Source organism: Penicillium taxi (genome assembly GCF_028828555.1).
Source record: "Penicillium taxi strain IBT 34144 chromosome Unknown utg000004l_segment0_segment0, whole genome shotgun sequence".
NCBI classification, from domain to species: domain Eukaryota; kingdom Fungi; phylum Ascomycota; class Eurotiomycetes; order Eurotiales; family Aspergillaceae; genus Penicillium; species Penicillium taxi.
The window spans coordinates 3804777-3824012 of record NW_026643206.1 but is presented as its reverse complement, the minus strand read 5'-3'; the positions used below and the strand labels follow the sequence as shown (position 1 = coordinate 3824012).

Here is a 19236-nt window from a genome sequence, read left to right as displayed (position 1 = left end):
TAAAGATCTTTCTAGCCACGTCAATCAGTCAGAGTCTGCGATGAGATACTCCATCATCCTCATTCTTGATAAAATCATAGACAGTGTCCGGTAATTGCACTCCCTTCGGTGCCGTCAAAATCCCGAACTCAGCGGTATAGCCACATCCTTTTAGGCTCTGTCCGAAAAAGCCAACAATAACTTCACCCTCGCTCGGCTCTAGGACAGTTAGACCGTTATCTTCCTCGACATCGTTATTTCCCACTTCGTTCAACTCGCCCCACTCCTCTCCATTACTCAGTGTCATTCTAATGCCTGAAAGACTCCCCCATCCCACCCGCCCATTGTTAATCGTAACTTTGGTGATGGTCTCGCCTTCGGGGATATCATGCTCTTCTGTCGCATGACCACCGAAAGTGTGCGGGCAGCTTGGGTCATTTATATCATGTATCGGACCACAGTTTGCAAACTTTCCGTCAGCATAGTGGACAATAGCTCCGTCCATGATACATCCCACGCAGAGATCAATGGATGTCGCAGGGTACACTTTGCCATCTTGGCCCTTGTGCTTCAGGAGCATAGCCCATTTCACATAATCCTCGTCGTTTTCTTGTTCTGATGATGTTTTTATGGCTTTTTTGCGAATCACAACTTTGGTGCCAGGAACGATAATGTATGGTTGATCGTTAAGCTGCGGCCACATATTCTTGACAACACGCTCTTTTCCATTCAAGCCCAAGGCAGTAATCTTGAGAGGAGCAGTCATGTCGAAGTTGTTCCGAAGGTTTTGGATGTGAAAACTCGAAGGTTCGCCCTGAGATTCGTTCAGGAAATTGTAAGTGAGGACATTGTTCTCGCCAGTTTCACTGTTCTGGCCGTTTTCAACCTTCACATATGCGAGACCTGCTCCACAGGAAATTTTGATCATTGGATCAGCAAACTCAGACACATCTTCATCTTGATCGACACCCACTCCATCATCTTGTTTGTAATCAAATTCTATCTTCACGGTGGCATTCTTGTGTTCTTTTGGTACAGGCTTATCTCCAGGGAGAGCAAAATGAGGCAATAATTTGAACCTGAGGACATCTTGTAGATCCCATTTGGCCTCGTTTTCTCTCTTGTCGCTGGCCTCTTGCGCGAGGAAGTTCAGGTCCCATGTCTTGCTGTACCCACGCGCCATGATCCCAGTGGTATGCGCAGCACCGAATGCGTGGCCGACCTCGTGTAGGAACGCGCCTTGCCCGACAAAGCACGCGCCGCGCATAGTATCGCATTCACCGTTGTCATTGCCAACAGTGACACCCGGAGGTGTCATGTCAGTCAGACAAGCAGGGATTTCTTCCATAAAGCGTGGCCAGGAGTAAGTAAGGTGGCTACCAAAGATACCCAAGGACAACCCATCGGGCTTGTGGCAACCCAAGGCTGCATGTCCCAGAATCATGGACTTTTCGATAGAGTAGTGCGCATCCAGAATCAACCCGGCAACAACTGGGTTGGAAGCTGAGTCAAATGGCGCTCCTGATTGGATGAGTGCCGTCTCGAAGTATCTGTGCAAGGCATCTTGGTCCTGGGCACGGGGGTTCTGCTGAGCAATCTCAAGGTCTCTGAGCTCTGCGACCGTCTTATCCGATCGGATGATATGAACCTTTGGAACTGAACCCATTAAGCCCGGAACCGTCTGGTGGGCTGCTAGCATAGTCGAGTTGAAAGCCCACTCTTCCTCCAGGCGGAATGAGCGTCTGCCCAGTCCCTTTTGACGGAAGTCTTCTGCCGTGAGAGCTTGCCACATGTATGCTGACAAACGGAGCTTTTGGATCGCTGCGCCGAGGCTGCTATGCGCTGTTGAGATTGCGCCATATTTGGCAGGCGGGCAGTCGATCAGCAGGGGTGAATCCTTTGCAACAAGTATTGCGAGGTGGAGAGGTGGCAGTTGTAGCAGAGGGATATAATTCACTGTGACCTCCAGTGAGTCCGAGGTACCATCGGTATGATGCAGCTGGAAAGTAAGCATGTTGAATCCTGGAGAGAGCATAACGAGGGCCTTCCAGTAGCCTTTCTCCAGCGGCCAGTGTTGTACCGACTGGATGTTGTTGAGCATGTCTGTACAAGAAACGGAAACATGACTAGTTCCTTCGGAGTATTCAATATTAGAGCCCTCGCCATCGACTAGGATGCAGCTCTGGTGTACAACTTCTTTATCATCAAGATTAATAACTCTGAATGGTCTCTTATCGATGAGATTGGGCTTGACGCGACGTTGTTCGACACCGTCTTGCATTGGACGTTTTGTCATGATGGAGTGAAGTTGGAATATGAAATCAGATGAAAACAAGAACAAGCGGAAGGTTGACGGTTTAAGTACAGAGGAAATCAATAACCCGATAAGGGTCTCATAAATCCCGGCACAGACCTTAAGACTGCAGCCAATAAGAGTCAAAAGGGGGACTCTAATTACAATCCGTGGGGGAAATTTGTGGGTCTTTGCTGCTCTAGGCTTCAGCGCTGCCTGAAGCCGTCTATCGCTGCCTAGGGTTGCCTGATGGACTCACAAGATCTAGGATAATTAATCAAATCGTGGAATTTTCCACTTAATCAGGTAGATAGCTATCTATGAATTAATGTAAATTTGACATGAATATTTGGAAGGTTGAGCCGCATAGGTACATCCATGGGTGTGTATCATCAACCTCCGCTCAAGTAGACAGCGGATTTAACTCACCACTAGAGCTGCATTTGACTAGATTAAGTCTTGGAAAATCCAGAGACGAAATGAAATGTTCGGCGAAAAAATTAGATGATGACTATTTTATAGATTGTTGATATTAATGTTCTAAGGAGATTACCTATCTATATATCTTAAAAATCGCCAATCCTCCAACAAATCCGCGGGTAGTTCAGTTGGTTTAGAGCGCCAGACTGTAATGGAAATTGTCATCTGGAAGTCGGCGGTTCGACTCCGCCCCAGCGGATCTTTTTTGCTTTTGTTCAATCCACTTATCCATACTGGGTCGGGAAAAATAAAATAATTAAGCTCATAGATAGGTACTATTTAGGTAATCATTATTCATAGAATTTTCGACTTAATATTTTTTTCCCCTTGGTAGTTATGCATTGGTTGAGTAAAGAACTTATAAAAAAATAAAAAAGATCCGCTGGGGCGGAGTCGAACCGCCGACTTCCAGATGACAATTTCCATTACAGTCTGGCGCTCTAAACCAACTGAACTACCCGCGGATTTTGTTGGAGGATCGCCAAAAATTAAGTAATTTCACAAAACACTTTTCGACCTATCATTTCGAGCTTTTCACCAAGATTTAGTATTGGCAACAAAATTGATCCGTCAAAGATGTTAGTGGTTGAAATTCAAAAAAAAAAATAGTCAATTGTTACCTGTATACATCCCGTGGTTCCCGTAATCGGTACATGATAAGTATAAGCCCCTTGAATTAAGCCTGCGCAATACATATGCAGGTACAAACCTTGAATCCATCACGTGTATTAGACTACAACCCTTGGAAATGAATGTAGGGATGAACTACAGATATATAACCTTACACAGATTTCAATCTTGGAAGTTAATGACAATGTGGCTCGAGCAACCGACGACTCTCAAGGGCTAGATAATTTGGGACATTCTTGACAACCTTGGAAGGACTTGGCAAGTACAAGAACTGAGGACATCATCCATGGTTGAAAGGATATATCCATTTGGATTAACTGATGAGTACCTCGTTGTGTGCCTTTCTAGTTATCAGTTTTAACCAAAGATTAAACCCTAGATATCTCCGAGTGTTTCTTTGATGGAATAGCTTTTCTTTTTTACCTAGGTATATTAGGGGTGTATATTCCCTAGATAAATACCGGCCAATTTGGGCTAGCAACAATAAAAACAAAATTACAGAATAAATCTTGTCCAGACAGTTCATAGGTAGCTACGAACGAAATAATTACTGATAACATGCTCAGGTGGCCAATTAATAACATATCAATGGGTCAAAGAGTCAATTATAATGGTGCGGCATTGACGCCACATTCCGCCGTTGCCCTGAATACCTGGCAGAGAAAAACTGTTGACATTTCTACAAGATCAGTCCCAGAAATATTCTTCCTTCTTCCCTCAAAGTTTTCACTCCTCATAAAACTGAACTCTTAAATTCATTAAAAATGATCATTAAAACACTGGCCTTTGCGACTCTACTGCTAGATGCAGTACATGCGAAGAACAAGGACGGCTCGGATTCAAGATACGACTTCGTCATTGTTGGCGGGGGAACAAGTGGATTGGTGGTTGCCAATAGACTATCAGAACTGAAAGGTGTCTCTGTGGCAGTTATTGAGGCCGGAGATTCAGTCCTCAACAGTCACAATGTGTCAACCGTTAATGGATACGGGCTAACTTTTGGATCAGATATCGACTGGGCTTTCCAGACCGAAAACCAAACATACGCCGGCGGAGCAAGACAGACGATGAGAGCCGGAAAGGCTATAGGTGGAACAAGCACGATAAATGGTAAGAAGACTCCTGTTTTATAAGTATATTCATATACTGAGGTCTGTTATTTGATGTAGGAATGTCCTATACTCGAGCACAGAACGTGCAGATTGATGCGTGGGAGGTATTTGGAAATAAGGGATGGAATTGGAACAGCCTCCTGCCGTATTATAAGAAGTCAGAGGGTTTTGAGGTTCCAGATCCTGATCAGATTGCACATGGTGCCGATTATTACATCAGTTATCATGGACAGGACGGTCCGATGAAGGTTGGCTGGCCACACTTTATGACCAATAGCAGCATGCTTCCAATACTCGACGAAACATTCAAACAACTCGGTGTTCCCTATAACCGTGACGTGAATGGTGGCAATATGGTTGGGCTCACGGCTCATCCTGACACGATCGACAGAGAAGCCAATGTTCGTCATGATGCTGCTAGAGCTTACTACTGGCCTTATGAAAGCCGCTCCAATCTCAAGATCATCTCAAACACATATGCGAACAAGATTATTTGGTCCGATACAAATCTTACCCAGGCTGTCGCCATTGGAGTTGAAGTTAATGGCCCTGATGGAGTTGAAACAGTATACGCCTCGAAAGAAGTGATTCTATCGGCTGGTGCGTTGAAATCACCCATGCTTTTGGAGTTGTCGGGAATCGGAAACCCCAATATCCTGCAAAAATATGACATCCCTGTCAAAGTGAACCTTTCTACGGTCGGAGAGAACTTGCAGGACCAGACAAACAATGGTCTCGCCTATCAAGGAAAAGAATTCTGGCTCGGTCTGCCGACTTTTTCAGTTCTTCCATCAGCAAACCAGATGTACGGAACAAATGTTGGCGCTGTTGCTTCCGCAATCAACTCCAGCCTCGTAACTTACGCCAAAGATGTGTCTGATTTCTCAAACGGCGCGGTCACTCAAGCGAATCTTCTATCTGCTTTCCAACTTCAGTATAACTTGATCTTCAAGTCTCAAGTTCCCTTTGCAGAGATTGTTCTCCTTCCATTCGGACATTCATTTTCTAGTGAATACTGGCCTCTTCTCCCTTTCTCCAGAGGCAATGTCCACATCAACTCCGCAAATCCCAGTGACCCAGCTTCTATTAACCCGAACTACTTTATGTTCAAAGAGGATCTGAATGTACAGGTTGATGTGGCCCGGTACATCCGCAATGCGTTCCGCATTGAACCTCTGAAGGACCTCGTTGGAGACGAGTTTGAGCCAGGACTGGAAAATCTTCCAGATAACTCATCAGGTGCTGCCTGGGAAAACTGGGTCAAATCAAGCTGTAAGTAACAACAGGACAGGAGGAAAAAATTCATCGGCTAACTTTCTAGATCGAACAAATTTCCACCCTGTTGGTACTGCTAGCATGTTGCCTCGGGAAAAGGGTGGCGTTGTCAGCCCTGAACTGAAGGTCTATGGTACCAGCAATGTCCGGGTGGTTGATGCTTCTATCATACCCTTCCAGATCTGTGGCCACTTAACAAGTACTCTCTATGCCGTGGCTGAAAAGGCTTCGGACATTATCAAGAAACAATATTCGCCACCTGCATAGTGGAGTAGCATTTAACAACGTTTAGGAGAGGGAAAATCATTGGAATATGGTGTTGCTGGCAATACGTTATTGGTTTCTATATACCCAGATTTTGATTCGTTTCGTTATAATGTATGCCATGATGGAGCTAGGAATGGCACCAATATTTCTGTACATTAATCAACTGTGTTCTCTGTCTGCGACATTTGATCATGCTTTCAACCACAAAATTGAAAAGAGAGGCTTTTTGGGCCCTTGAACTCATACAAATGCAATTGATTCCCAATGTGGACTGCATATAGAATGACCAATTTCCTTCTGCATTTCCTCCATCGTAGCATTCTTGGTTGAAAACGAGGACATAAGAAGCTCCATTTTTTGTTAAAAAGCAGTACAATATTGTTCGCTTGCGATGACCAGGTTTGAAAACTGGTTCAAAGGGCTGAACAGATGAAGAGTCAATCTTTTGAGAGCCGATATTGAAGGCAGCGTATAAGAGTGATCAGGGTCTAGCATTTTACTGCGTAGTCTGGCACACTCTGAAATTAGCTGCTTCGCAGTTAAACCTTGGCCAAACGAATGCTAGTTATATGCAAAGTGATTCATACTGATCAAAGTAGATGAGTGTTTTGACCCAAAGACCTGTTTCCTGATCTTCATTTAGGGATGCACACGATACGATAACGCCGACTTATTTTTCAAACGATACGATAACGTCCAAAATCTGGAAAAAGGCGTTATCGGACCGCTTTTTATCGTCGAGTTCGTTTTAGGGCGGTCCGTTATCGCCTGATATCTTCTGAAACGGTCCGTTATCGTTGATCTCGGAATAATACATTTTCCTGATTTAGGCTAGTCCTAAATAAGAAATAACATAGTATCAAATTCGAAATAGTAAACTAAATCAGTGTGACTGCCCAATATCATCTAATAGCATCAGAATTCTCATCGTCTCACCTGACATACGATGTCTTCGAATTGCAAGAACATCCCTCCCACGATTAAAAAGTCTTTCAACTGAAACCTCAGAAGCTGGTATTGCTAGATAATCTCTAGCAGCAGCAGCTAGCCGAGGAAAATCATGCTTATGAGCCCCCCACCAATCGCATAGCCATGCCGGATTTGATAGACTATCCCTATCCCGAACCTGTGGAGCATCAAAATAGCGATCAAACTCAGACTGGTCGGCGTCTTCAGCTGCTATAGCTCTTTCGAGAAGTCCATGGATATCATTATCCTCATACTCCATTGAGTCCACTCTTTGCTTCTTAGGCTGAGGCTGTCCCCTGATCAAGTCATCACTTGATGTAGCAGGAGGATAGCTACATTCAAGCTTCTCACGGATTGCTTGAATAATATTCATTGCAACCTCAGGCTCATTAGGTAGCAAATGCTTCTTAAGAAGTGACCCTTTGATCCTAGGATCTAGAAGTAGAGCAATGTAGTAGAGGTCTGTAGCATCCATATAATAGTAGTACTTCTTATATTTCTGGATACTATTCTCCACAGCACCTGCAATATCCCTAGGAAGACCTTCGAAACCCTCTTGACGACTAGCCACATTATGAAGAAGATCATCAAGTCCATAATAGACTGGAACAGTAAAACTGATATGTGGCTGCCGTTTTGAGACAAAAGCAGTAAAGCGATCTAATTTCGCAAGAACATGATGAAGGTGAGAGAGCCAAATCCAGTCTTCCTCTAAAAACATGAAGAAGGGAGTCTCAAATTTGATGAAATCCTGTAGCTGTAGCTTTGACTAAATAATTAAATAATATTAGTTAAATATGATCAATGGCATAATGGATGGAGATAAATACTTACCTCCAAGGCATCATCCAACATACGATTTGTTGAATTCCATCTGGTCTCCACATCATATTCAATAAACTTAGTCGGCAACCCAAGCCGGATGCAGGTCGAATACCAGATTTGCCTAATTATAGGATTAGTATAGAATAAGTAGAAGGGAGAATAATCATATAAGAGGTCTTACCTACGTTGTGGACTTCCCTGAATCCAAAGAACGATAATGCGAAGCCTCATAAGTGGAGCGATCTCAGACATCTCTGCTGCATCAAGCTTATCAAGACACTCATAATAGGTAGTAGCCTCCTTTATAGTGCCTGATTTAAGACTTGAGAGAATATCCTTAATAATGGGATTAAGGATATGAGCTATACATCGAACATAGCTATCTAAACCATCAAATAAAGAACTTTCATTCTTTGATTTAATATTAGATAGCTCTATTACCATGCGCTCGTTCTTACTAGCATTATCACCTATAATTGAGAGTAGCTTTGGGTGAAGATCTAGCTCAGTAAGTAAAGAATCAATATGTAAGGGTTTGAGTCCAATGCGGTTGGGCTACCGTAAACAAGAGAAGAACTATTATGAGAAGGCTACCAGAGGACGGAGGTGTGGGTGTGGTATCCCATAGGGCTCAACTCCACTAAGGTAAATTGGGGACAAGAACAACTCTTGAACTCCTTCAAGAGTCCAAAGACCTCAGAGAGTTAAATACATCAGGAAGTGGCAAATCTCTAACTAGCTTATCCGGGGAACCCCTGCTTCCCTGACAGCTGGTTCAGCCAGCTTATGTAGAGAGTCCATTGCCTCTCTCAGCCTTCTTGCAACCCACGCCGTTACACAATAGCCTTCGCTAGATTCTCTCCACTATGGGAACCAAAAATCTCTTGGAATTCAAGGACTCTCTCCTGATATTGAAAGTCCTCTGTAATCCAATGACCAATGATGGCAAGAATTGGGATTTGGTTCTTACTAGTCCATAGCTCAAGAGAAAGGGCAATTGTCTGACATGAAATAGCAAGATCTTCCTTCAACTTCGTACGTTGGAAGTCAAATTCTTCTTTTAGGCGACGTAGAAGTGTTGTTCGGGAGGTAAAAGGGAGTGAGACCCCCATACCTTCAACCATTTCCCGAAATGAAGGCTCTTCAATAACAGTAAATGGTTGCTTAGTCTTAACAACCCAACGAAGAAGTTTCGTCTCAATCCGCTGTTGATGGTCTAAGGGAGTCTCCTTTTTACCCCAATAGGAATAAAGAGAGGCTGGTGCTATAGCCATAGAGTTATCCATCTCTTGGATATCAGGGGCCCGAACATCATGGTCAACTTCCAGATGCCGTTGAATATTCGCAAAAGATCCATATCGTTTTGAATCAAGGGTGCACCAATTACATGGATTACCGTCTTTAGTCTGGAGGGTACACCGAATCTCTCGATCATGAGCTACCTTTTTCTTGGTCTTTTTATTGAACCATTCCATTGGAAGCTCTTTAACCGAGAGATATTCAAACATCCAATCATGCTTTGATTGTCTTGATCTCTTAGATCTAGCGGTCACCTGGGATATAGACTCAGAAGGTGTAGGCCCAAGTGTAGAACTTAAAGGCCCAGGAGTAGCGTAAATAGGTATGTCTGGAGCCAATTGGTCATCATGATCTATAAAACAAAACATCAATATCAAGTAGAGAGAGAGATATAGTCACATGGTGAGATTGATATTACCAATACGATCAGTGGGTTCAAGGATAGGGTCTTGCCAATCTTCATTTTCAAGCCCTCCATTTAGATTGAAGTATTTTTGACGATTACCGCGTGTTTCCATGACGTTGAACTGGATAGAACCATAGAATACAAGGCAAGGATTCTGGATTCATAACTAGTTAACTATCATATGATACTAAATATATTATATAATCTAGTCAGACGATAACGCCCGTTATCGCTTGACGATACGATAAAAACGGTCCGTTATCGTCAGCCTAAAAAAGTCGGCGATAATTATCGCCAGACTGAAAAAAGTCGGCGTTATCGGACCGTCGACGTTAACGGACCTTCATTATCGCACGATAAAAATATCGTGTGCATCCCTAATCTTCATCACCTGGATGTGAAGCACCTTCAATATTTCCTGTAAAAAGTGTATAAAGGCGAGGGAATTTATATGATCCAGAATATCAGTTCTGACCCGAGGTGCTTGCTAGTCTTCATGCCGGTCATCCTGCACCCAATCACAACAGAGGCTAGATATATTCGCCTGGGAATTATGGCATCCAGGTATCTTGACAATACTGGCAATCTCACGACAGCTCTGTTGGAATCTATTTGCATTACTTGCATGGATCTAGAAAACCTAAAATTTGGTAGACTCATTTCGAGCTCGATAGCAGTATTTGATAGAAAGTTTTGATTTTCTGTCAAGTCATTAGCATTGATCATTATCTTATGTCAAATAGACTGTGACTGGCTGGCCAATCATTCAAATGCCACAAATGAATGAAACTGAATTTTCTAACTAGGGTGTAATCTGGCTTAAATACACATCTAAAAGTGGGTCCCAAACCACTTCCTTTGACATCTTATCAAAACGGCCTGGATCTGTGGATTCCAAATTATTCGACAGCACCCAGGCCGGCAAGTGCAATGCAAGATCCTGGTGCTGAACATATTTTATATAGCTGATCAAGTACCCCACGACTGACAAAGGGTAGTGTCGATACCACTAGACCAAAGTAGGGCACAGGACCAATGGTTCCGATGCTGTTGGTTCGACATGAAGTGAATCTAGCGAGTTTTGTCTATTTAGTTACAGCGAGGATAAGATTGAAAAACACACCTTTTACAACTTCGCATCGACGCACCTAAATCTATTCCGTCGAGAATACTAGTTGCATATGCACCGTAAGAACGTCACCGTTCCGACAGGTAGCCACGGAATGGAATAGTTGAAACGGCCATAGTTAACCATATCTTACGGGCTGGTGGAGTTTCCAGTTCTACCCATATGGAAGTTAAGCTGCACATTTAAAGATGCATTCGCAACTCCGATTTGGAGTCCGGAGTTTGTGCTAAACAACAAAGACACGTTGAAGGTGCTATACAATCTTTGACGAGTGGAGCAAAGCTAAAAGGCCAGCTCAGACGACGATCAGCCGCATAGTCAGGCGATCAACTTCAATTTCTACTTTTAGATCAAAATTATCTAGAATTTTGGAGTTGGAAAGCGGAAAGAAACGATGAAGTCTTTCAACATCTTTACACCTGATACTGACAGTATTTACCAAGTGTACAGATTAGTCACAGTAGATATACTTGATGGCCAATCAAGCAAGTGTCAGGCCAACCTTCGTTCCATTAGCACTGGTCAACACCAGAACCAATCCCTCCACAAATGGTTCTGGATCATGGCTTTCAATAGCCTTAAACTCCTGCAACATGCGCACAATGGTGTATGAAGCTTCGGTCAAGGAAAACTGTTGCCCGATACAGATACGAGGGCCCCCATTGAATGGGAGATATGCCCAACCAGGCCTCAGCTTCTCCCATCTCTCTGGTCGGAATTCATCTGCATCTTGTCCGAAAAACTCAGGAAGCCGATGCATAGAATAAACACTATACATAACCTCATATCCTTTAGGGACAAAAAGAGGGTCCTTTCCGCTTGGGCCGCCTCCACGAGGGAGGAATGTGTCCATTTTGGCCATTCGTGTATTGAACGGAGCGATTGGATACAGACGCAAGACTTTGTATTACTTAGTCAGTGTCAGGACATATTTAAAAGATCTAACACTTACTTTCATTGAGAACCCATGTTAGGTACGTCATCGATTTCAAATCTTCAAAAGACGGCTTTTCCCCATTGAGAGCTAGCACGCTTTCTCTTAGTTTGTTCCACACGTCAGTTCGCCGAGATAACACAAAAAATGTGATACTTAGTAGATTTGCGGTTGTATCACGACCAGCCAGTAAAATACTTATCATCTGATCTATCATCTCTTCTTTGTCAAGCGTTTGCTTCGACAGCTCATAGGAAAAGACATATTGTTTCTCGGTCAATTCCTTGATATCCTGAGGAACATCGTTACCACTGGTGACTGCCAGTCTGTAGTCGATAGCTTTCTGAGCGAATTTCCCAGCGTAAGCACGTGTCTCTATCACTCCATCGGAGTATTCCTTATTTCGGTAGAATTTCATAAAAACCCCAAGTCGAAAACGGTCAGCGAGTCCGTTTTGGGCATTATCAAAGGATTTTCCAAATGATAAACCTGAGGGGGAGGCTTCTTTCTTTAAAGAATGAGCCGATTCTCCAAATAAGAACTCTGTTGCGGTATCAAGAGTCTTAGGTAATTAGTAAGAGACCCGGAGAGGGAATGGGAAGAGATAAAGAGGGATATTTACCAGGCGATTAAACAAGATCTGCAAATCAACTGTGGATTTATCGCGAGGAATGTTCTCTAATAGCTCGTTGAAGTGAGTTTCATAGACCCGGGTGTTGGTGACCTGGGCGCGAACAAAGTTTGGACGAAGAAGAGCTCGTGAATGCTCCCATTGTTTGCCATTTAGACTGAAAATTCCAAAGCCAACCAGGGGAATTCCTGCATCAATTCGGACTTTTCCCACTTCGAAGTCGTTAAATTTGAGCGCTAACATTGTTTGAAGGTTCTTCGGCTCTGCAGTGAAAATAACGTTTCGACCGCCCATTTTGGCTCTGAATGTTGTACCGTAATTTTGGTGCCAGCCACGAATAAGCTCGAGAAAACGGTGCTCATGTCGTGCTTTGATTAACTCTTTGATCATTCCGATTCCGAACAATCCCAGTGTAACAGTTTTTGCTGGGGGTAGACACCCATTTTTTTGACAGAATTTCCGATCTGGAAGGTCAGCTTTCTCTCTCTTCATCTAATGTCAAAAGTCTTTGTACCATTGAAAAGTCTTATCACTTTAATAAGAAGGAAAACAAAAGCAAGAGTCCCAGCTATCAGACCAAAAGGATGAGTATCGAGCGAGTTTGGAAAAAGTTGAATCATGGTGAAGGGACTTTCTCTTAATCCACAAGGTTTCAAGGCTATGAGATTTTCACTTGGATCTATTAATGAAAAAATAGAATACTTGTACTTTAACTACTCTGTATGTATTAAGGCTGACTATGATGTGCCAGTTGTCAGTGAAACACTCAGATTATGCCGTTGGCTATTACCTAGGCAGTAACATTAGACCTAGCCAATTGGATTGAGTCTTACTGTATGAATATTACAATTTCAAATATGATACGCTGCTGGATATCCGGTCTGTACTTTAATTCAAAATGTGTCTGCATGGAATGTCAGGATCAGCAGGATTGTTAATATCCGTCTATACATCATGTGCATACCATAATACTATAGCTTTGACCCTTTGCTAGTCCTATTAAGGTTATGGTCTCCTAAAACTCGACTCTCTTCTTCATCCCAAACTCTTCACATGTTCTGCGAGAATCAAGCTGTGTTATCAAGTCAAGTTATTGCTTATGTGCGGCCCAGTCAGCTAAATTAGGCACCAATCTGATATCTCCATATCATCAACCTTAGCTGCATAGGAGGAGAAGGAAAGTATGCTGAAAAAGCCTTTCCGAGGGTTAGTACAGTTTTGAAGCATACCCTGCCAGAATTTCCAAAATGCGAGTTGAAAAAGTCCATAACAAACAACCCTTATAAGTAGCTAGCTTGTATTGGTCAAGGCAGGATCGATAGCAATAAACAGCGAATCGGATGAGTAGGAATCACAGATTTAAGTCCTCGTACAAGATCGTCATTCTCTAATTTAAAAAAACTCAGAAGTACACCGATCTCGTTACTACGACCATTGTAACGGGCTGATGCCCGCCATATGGATCTTGGTGCCCATTATCCATTTTTACTGTGTCTACTTGGGCTATGAAGTGGGATTATAAGAACCAATCAGAAGACTTTACAATCTCAAATATGTGTATATTCGCAGTAGTAAATCTTACTGCAGTAAAGAGCGTACGGAAGCTGACTAATAAAGAACACTAGACTAAAATAGGACTGGCATTTGACACTGCAGTAAGATCACGTGACTAGAGGACCCGTCATCCTCGACTCCACGCCGACTCTTTTACACCCTTAAGGATTTTGTACATAGTTTGTGACCTAGCTGGTTCTGAATCTAAGATTAGCTTTAGCCCTTCACAACCATAAGCCTATTTAGGTCTCAAGTGTCCATCTACCCTAGAAAATGGGCAATGCATTACTACTGATGGTTCCTTTAGTCGCTATAAAAACACAAGAAGCCACTCAGGAGGTATAAATCTAGGCATGTATGACCCAGATTATTCGAGTTGCAATCTTGTGTTGATTGTCAGATGAAATCTTGTATAGCCCTATTAGCCAATTTTCCCCCAAGTGATCAATATTCCCTAACAATATTAGATTATTTACTCACCGAACTATTGACTTATTATCAAAGTATAGTTAAAATAACGAAGAAATTGAGTACAGTAAATTAATTATCCCTTATGCTTCTGACTTCTATATATTATTCCTTACCTCACATACTGATATACAGCCTTCAAAGAGATATCTAAATGACGGCAAAGAAGTGCTTATCCTGCACTAACCTGGCAGCGATGAGAAATATGCCTCCAAGAATCAGCGAGACTCCCGAAAAGAGGGATAAGGAGAGGTATCCAAATTTCTCGACTAGTACACCACTGATCGGAACATTTGCCATAGCACTATCCAAGTTAGTAAGAACTTATGGTAAAAGTAAAAAAAAGTATGATCGTACGAGAGCGAAACAGAAGCTGCCACGGTTCCAATAGCAAGGCCCATAGTAGAAGGTGTGGCAACTTGCGCAGCGCAAGCTTGTTGGAGTGAGATGATTCCCTGTTAAAATGTTGAAATATCAGTATGCGATGATGGTTTCAATGTGGCGATTCACAACTTACCCCCGATGCAAGTCCATAAGCGGCGCACCAGACACCTAATCCAGCCACAGAATTCACTTTTGTCCAGCACAGTGCGATTACACCAGCCAACAATGTGGACAAGATAACACAATTAAACTTCCCATATTTGTCAGCCAAAAATCCTGGGACAACACGACCGACAAAAGAAGCTCCATTGACAATGGAGACGGTATAAAATGCGAAACTCGAAGAGAATCCCTTTTCGACGGCATATGAAGTTGTAAAGAAGAACGGCGAGAACATTCCGAAGTATGTGATGAACATAGCAAGCGAAAGAAGCTGTAAAGCTGGCTTTTTGGAGAGAGCCACAGTCTCTGACTTGCTACTAACCTTGACACGAGCGGTAATATCCACACCATCCTTCTGTTCGGTTTGGCCAACCTCAGAAGTGATTTTTGGCGGCTCCTTCGCAACAAGACAGGCGAAACCAAGACACGGGATCATAATAAACCCTACAATCCGCATTGTCCATGGAAACCCAATCCCACCTGCCTTCAACAGATTATCAATAGCAATCGGCCAAACAACACCACCCAGCGAAGATCCTGCGATAACAATCCCCAACGCCGCACCACGATTCTCTGCATTGATACACTTTCCCACAAGTGCTAGCATAGGCCATGTAATCAGCGCCATTGAGATACCAAGCAATATACCCTGTGCAAGTACAAACTCGTAAAATTCCCGACAGAGCGAAATCATCATAATCGAAAACACGGTGCCTATTGCACCGGCCCAACACATTAATTCAGGTCCGAATATATCAAGGATTAAGCCGGAGATCACGGAAATTGAGAATAGGAAGAAGATTGCAACGGCACCCAGCCAGGCGATTGTCGATTGGCTGGTTTCAGAGAGTTGGTCGGAGGCATAATACTCTTGAAAAACACCGAATGCGTTGAGGAAGCCGACTGTGCAGAAAAGACATAGGCTTGCGCCTGATATGACGAGCCAAGACCGGGATTTGAGCCTTTGATATATTGGAGGTCAGGGCGAATTTGATCTGTATGGTGATTTTGGATGAAACTTACATGTTGATGAATAGTTTGGTTGAGTTTTTCAGTATTTCCAGGTTATATGACAGAGATGATCTCAGACTGGGATTTCTGATTTCTAGTAGATAACCTTCAATCTAATATACAAAGATTTGGACCCCCTAATTAAGAAAATTATTTGCCTTCACGGAGACTCCGAGTTATATAGTATGGTGGGGTTATTTGACCAATAGGAGCGCACCAAGCCTGGACTCTCCGCGGACTCTCCGCTTCTCCTTGAGCCTCCAGCCAGCGAGAATTTTCTGCTCAGCACAATCATACTCAAATGAGTGTGCGTTGTTTTGGAACTCTATTGGGGATGAAAAAGTCAAAAGATTGTTTCATTCATTAAATCTTCTCAAAAATGAAGCGAAAGCCGAAAACCAATTCGGATTCAAGCTCTACGAAAAAGTATCCTCGACAAGACCCTGTGTCCTGCGAGTCATGCCGAAAGAAGAAACTAAAGTGCAACCGGAGCATTCCATGCAGCAGCTGTATAGTGCGCAATATCGACTGTAGCTTTGGGAGCCGTCTAACTGCATCAGCTAGCTCCGCAGTAAAACAGGGTAGCCAAACGGGAGTGTCCCAGCCGTATAACCAGGGGGAATCACGACCTCAACATCCAACTCCAGACGTTGAGCCTCGGAGCCGCAACCGTGATGACCCTCTCATGACTGTTGACTGGCTCGAGACTATGGTCATGGGTCATCGGGTTCCGAGTGCCATTCCGCCACCGTTAAGAGATGAGTTATCACAACATTCGCGAGCAGCTGTGGCAGAAGGGATATCTAACCTCGGCGCTTTGTCATTTTCTTCTGGTAGTGGCCATACACCATCTTGTGAGAACCCTGCCAAGATTCGATTATCTTGCTTCCTACCACCCAAAGCCGAGGCACTGGACCTGTTCCAGTTTTACATCAATCACCTTGACTATCAATATCACATCATCATTCCCAGTTATACAAGGCGGGATATTGAAGATATATATGATAGTTCTCGAACAGATGATCTTAACTTACCGCATGTTGCACTCTTATTTGCAATCGTCGCGGCTGCACTGTTCTATAAGCTCCTCTCGACCGAATCAGCCGGGATTTCGGAGGCCTCCAGCTGCGAGATGGCGTTCCTGGCAGGTGCCGCTTTGATTCAGAGTGACTATGTTGCTTGTCCCACTGTTGAGGGTCTACAAGCTGCGATGATAATTGGACACAATTCATCTATTGCGACCCTCAATCCTGCTGTCAGCTCGCTGTTCCTGCATGGGTCTCTGATTAGCCAGGCTAAAACTCTTGGGCTTCATATGGTGGATTCCTCGATATCAGAACCAAAAATCAATGGAAACGATAGAACTAAAGTCGAGCTTAAGCGGAGGCTTTGGTGGGATCTGGCTTCCTATGACTGGTACGTTAGACGCCTGGATGGAAATCTCATTTTAAATTGTTAATTCGAGGTTAGGTTTCTTGGTTTCCTCAGTGGACCACAAGAGTGGACTTACACAATCAGTCCTCGGCAAATGAACGTGCGAAGACCTTGGAATATTGAAGATGAAGACATTGAAACCAGTGAAACAGAATTGCCAATCACAGAACCAACCTGCATGTCCTACACGCTCCAACGATTGCGCTTAGCCGAAGTTTGCCGTGAGATTGTGGATAGCACTGCATTCGAAAATCTCCAAGGCATGGAAATACCCTACGACAAGATCCTATCCCTGGACCGCAAGCTTCAAGATGCATACGCTGAAATTCCAGCATTCTTCAGATTTGACCAATCATCCCAATACAGATTTGCATCACTCTATCGTGAAAGACCTGTAGTAGCCTGGCAACGCTCATTGCTCCAACAAGGATACCACTACCGGTTCTGCCGCTTACACCGACAATATTTAGTCCGCGGGGCTAAAGATCCTAAATACTCATATTCTCACATTGTGTCGCTACAATCAGCTCGGAAGGTGCTAGAAGTGAAACGCATAATGGATGAAGAGGATCCAATATTTGCACCGAATAGCTCATTATTCTGGGCGGTGATGCACCATGTCTTCATGGCCGCGGTCATTCTGCTTATTGATGTATGTTTTAACTGGGATGATATACTCGCTGAGAAGCGAAAGGAGGAGGTTCTTGCTGCTTGTCGCTTGCTTTGTCAAGCGCAGCAGTCATCTTCAATTGTGAGGGGGGGCATTGATGCTATGATGGAGATTTTGCGGAAGCATTGGAAGAAGGAAAGGCGGCAGTGCCCACTGGCTGATTCTCTCAACGAAAAAGTTGGGCAGGCTCATCTACAGATTTCATACGCATCGAAAGACACACAGATTGAAGTCCCCGAGCAAGACCTTTCTATAGCCTCTGACTTCGGCCAAATTCCGCTGGAAGATCTATGGTCAGGGATGCTGGACAGAAATGAGGATATTGGACTGGGAACGCCTGACTGGAAGGACTTGCTAATGGAACTGACCAATGCAACTTTGCCGCCTGAACTATAGGCTCATATTACTGATCATTTACGCGAATTGCGACTTAAGTTGTATATTTTTGGCACTAGATATCTTGTAGTTATAATTTGAGAGAGGAGATCATATTCACGATCCCATCCCTGCAGTTTCCTGAGAAAGAAAGCAGTGTCTCTCACAAGCTGATCTGCATCGTATGGCTAATCGAATATCTATCTAATTTATGGAACGAAGACGCCAAGAAGACCTCGGGAGAAGGAGGACCCACAAGGGGTGAGGCAAAGAAATACTGTTGCCGTCTCCAGTGGCGTAGAGTAATAGGCTCAAGTATGGATGAGCGGACAAGAAACCTGTTCTCTAACCCTTCCCAAACGAATGGATCGAAGCTTGACACGGCACCGAAAGTATTACTCGGAGTCTACAACGGTTTTTTTAAACCAATGTATAACTGCAGTTTCAGACTTCTCTCAAAAAAGAGATTGACGATCTAATTGAAAAGAGGGTCTTTGAAGTAGCTAATTCAATAGGCATTCCCCAACCTGATTGTTTAATTCCCGATTTGTGGATGAAGTCAAGAATATAGGCACAGAAACTGTGTTTGAAAAAGTCACGGCTGGTTGTCTACATTGACTAGGGCAAATAGTCATTGCTGACGCAGTCACCAGCAATGTTCGCTTCGATTCGATCTGCTGCCGTTCGTAAAAAGTCCCTCCAACGATGAAAATCACCTTATCAACCAACCAGTTAAGAGACGTGTTCTATGCCTCTAGTCGGGAAAACATTAGTGCAGTCGACAATATTATCAGGCAGACAGTCTGCTATGGTAGAGGTATGCGAGTGGTAGAAGATGTGTCTATTCCAAATGATAAAATCGACGCAGAAAATTCCCACGTACTCTAACTAGTTTCAGTAAACATCCCAATCCGATTATACTGGATGAAAGACTACGTTCTTCTATCAA

At 43.5% G+C, this 19236-nt stretch overlaps 6 protein-coding genes across 6 annotated transcripts; 2 read left to right on the top strand and 4 right to left on the bottom strand.

The window, feature by feature from the left end:
- Positions 1-28: 28 nt before the first annotated feature.
- On the bottom strand, positions 29-2275 carry N7495_006306 (uncharacterized protein; the record flags this gene model as incomplete). Its single annotated transcript, XM_057208957.1, has 1 exon — positions 29-2275. One exon carries the CDS (start codon positions 2273-2275, stop codon positions 29-31), a length of 2247 nt encoding a protein of 748 aa, XP_057062731.1.
- Positions 2276-4146: 1871 nt separating this feature from the next.
- On the top strand, positions 4147-6036 carry N7495_006305 (GMC family oxidoreductase; the record flags this gene model as incomplete). The annotated part of the gene is made up of 3 exons (XM_057208956.1): positions 4147-4492; positions 4552-5766; positions 5816-6036. 3 exons carry the CDS (start codon positions 4147-4149, stop codon positions 6034-6036), a joined length of 1782 nt encoding a protein of 593 aa, XP_057062730.1.
- Positions 6037-6919: 883 nt separating this feature from the next.
- On the bottom strand, positions 6920-8082 carry N7495_006304 (uncharacterized protein; the record flags this gene model as incomplete). Its single annotated transcript, XM_057208955.1, has 3 exons — positions 6920-7774; positions 7840-7951; positions 8012-8082. 3 exons carry the CDS (start codon positions 8080-8082, stop codon positions 6920-6922), a joined length of 1038 nt encoding a protein of 345 aa, XP_057062729.1.
- Positions 8083-11145: 3063 nt separating this feature from the next.
- Positions 11146-12523, bottom strand: N7495_006303 (cytochrome P450; the record flags this gene model as incomplete). Its single annotated transcript, XM_057208954.1, has 3 exons — positions 11146-11564; positions 11617-12160; positions 12221-12523. 3 exons carry the CDS (start codon positions 12521-12523, stop codon positions 11146-11148), a joined length of 1266 nt encoding a protein of 421 aa, XP_057062728.1.
- A 1878-nt stretch (positions 12524-14401) lies between these two features.
- Positions 14402-15790, bottom strand: N7495_006302 (uncharacterized protein; the record flags this gene model as incomplete). The annotated part of the gene is given in 4 exon segments (XM_057208953.1): positions 14402-14555; positions 14609-14706; positions 14769-15665; positions 15680-15790. Coding segments are annotated over 4 exon segments (1260 nt in total), but the record flags the coding sequence as incomplete, so codon positions are not given.
- Positions 15791-16187: 397 nt separating this feature from the next.
- On the top strand, positions 16188-18308 carry N7495_006301 (transcriptional regulator family TF; the record flags this gene model as incomplete). Its single annotated transcript, XM_057208952.1, has 2 exons — positions 16188-17224; positions 17279-18308. The coding sequence occupies 2 exons, from the start codon at positions 16188-16190 to the stop codon at positions 18306-18308; spliced, it is 2067 nt and encodes a 688-aa protein (XP_057062726.1).
- Positions 18309-19236: the final 928 nt, after the last annotated feature.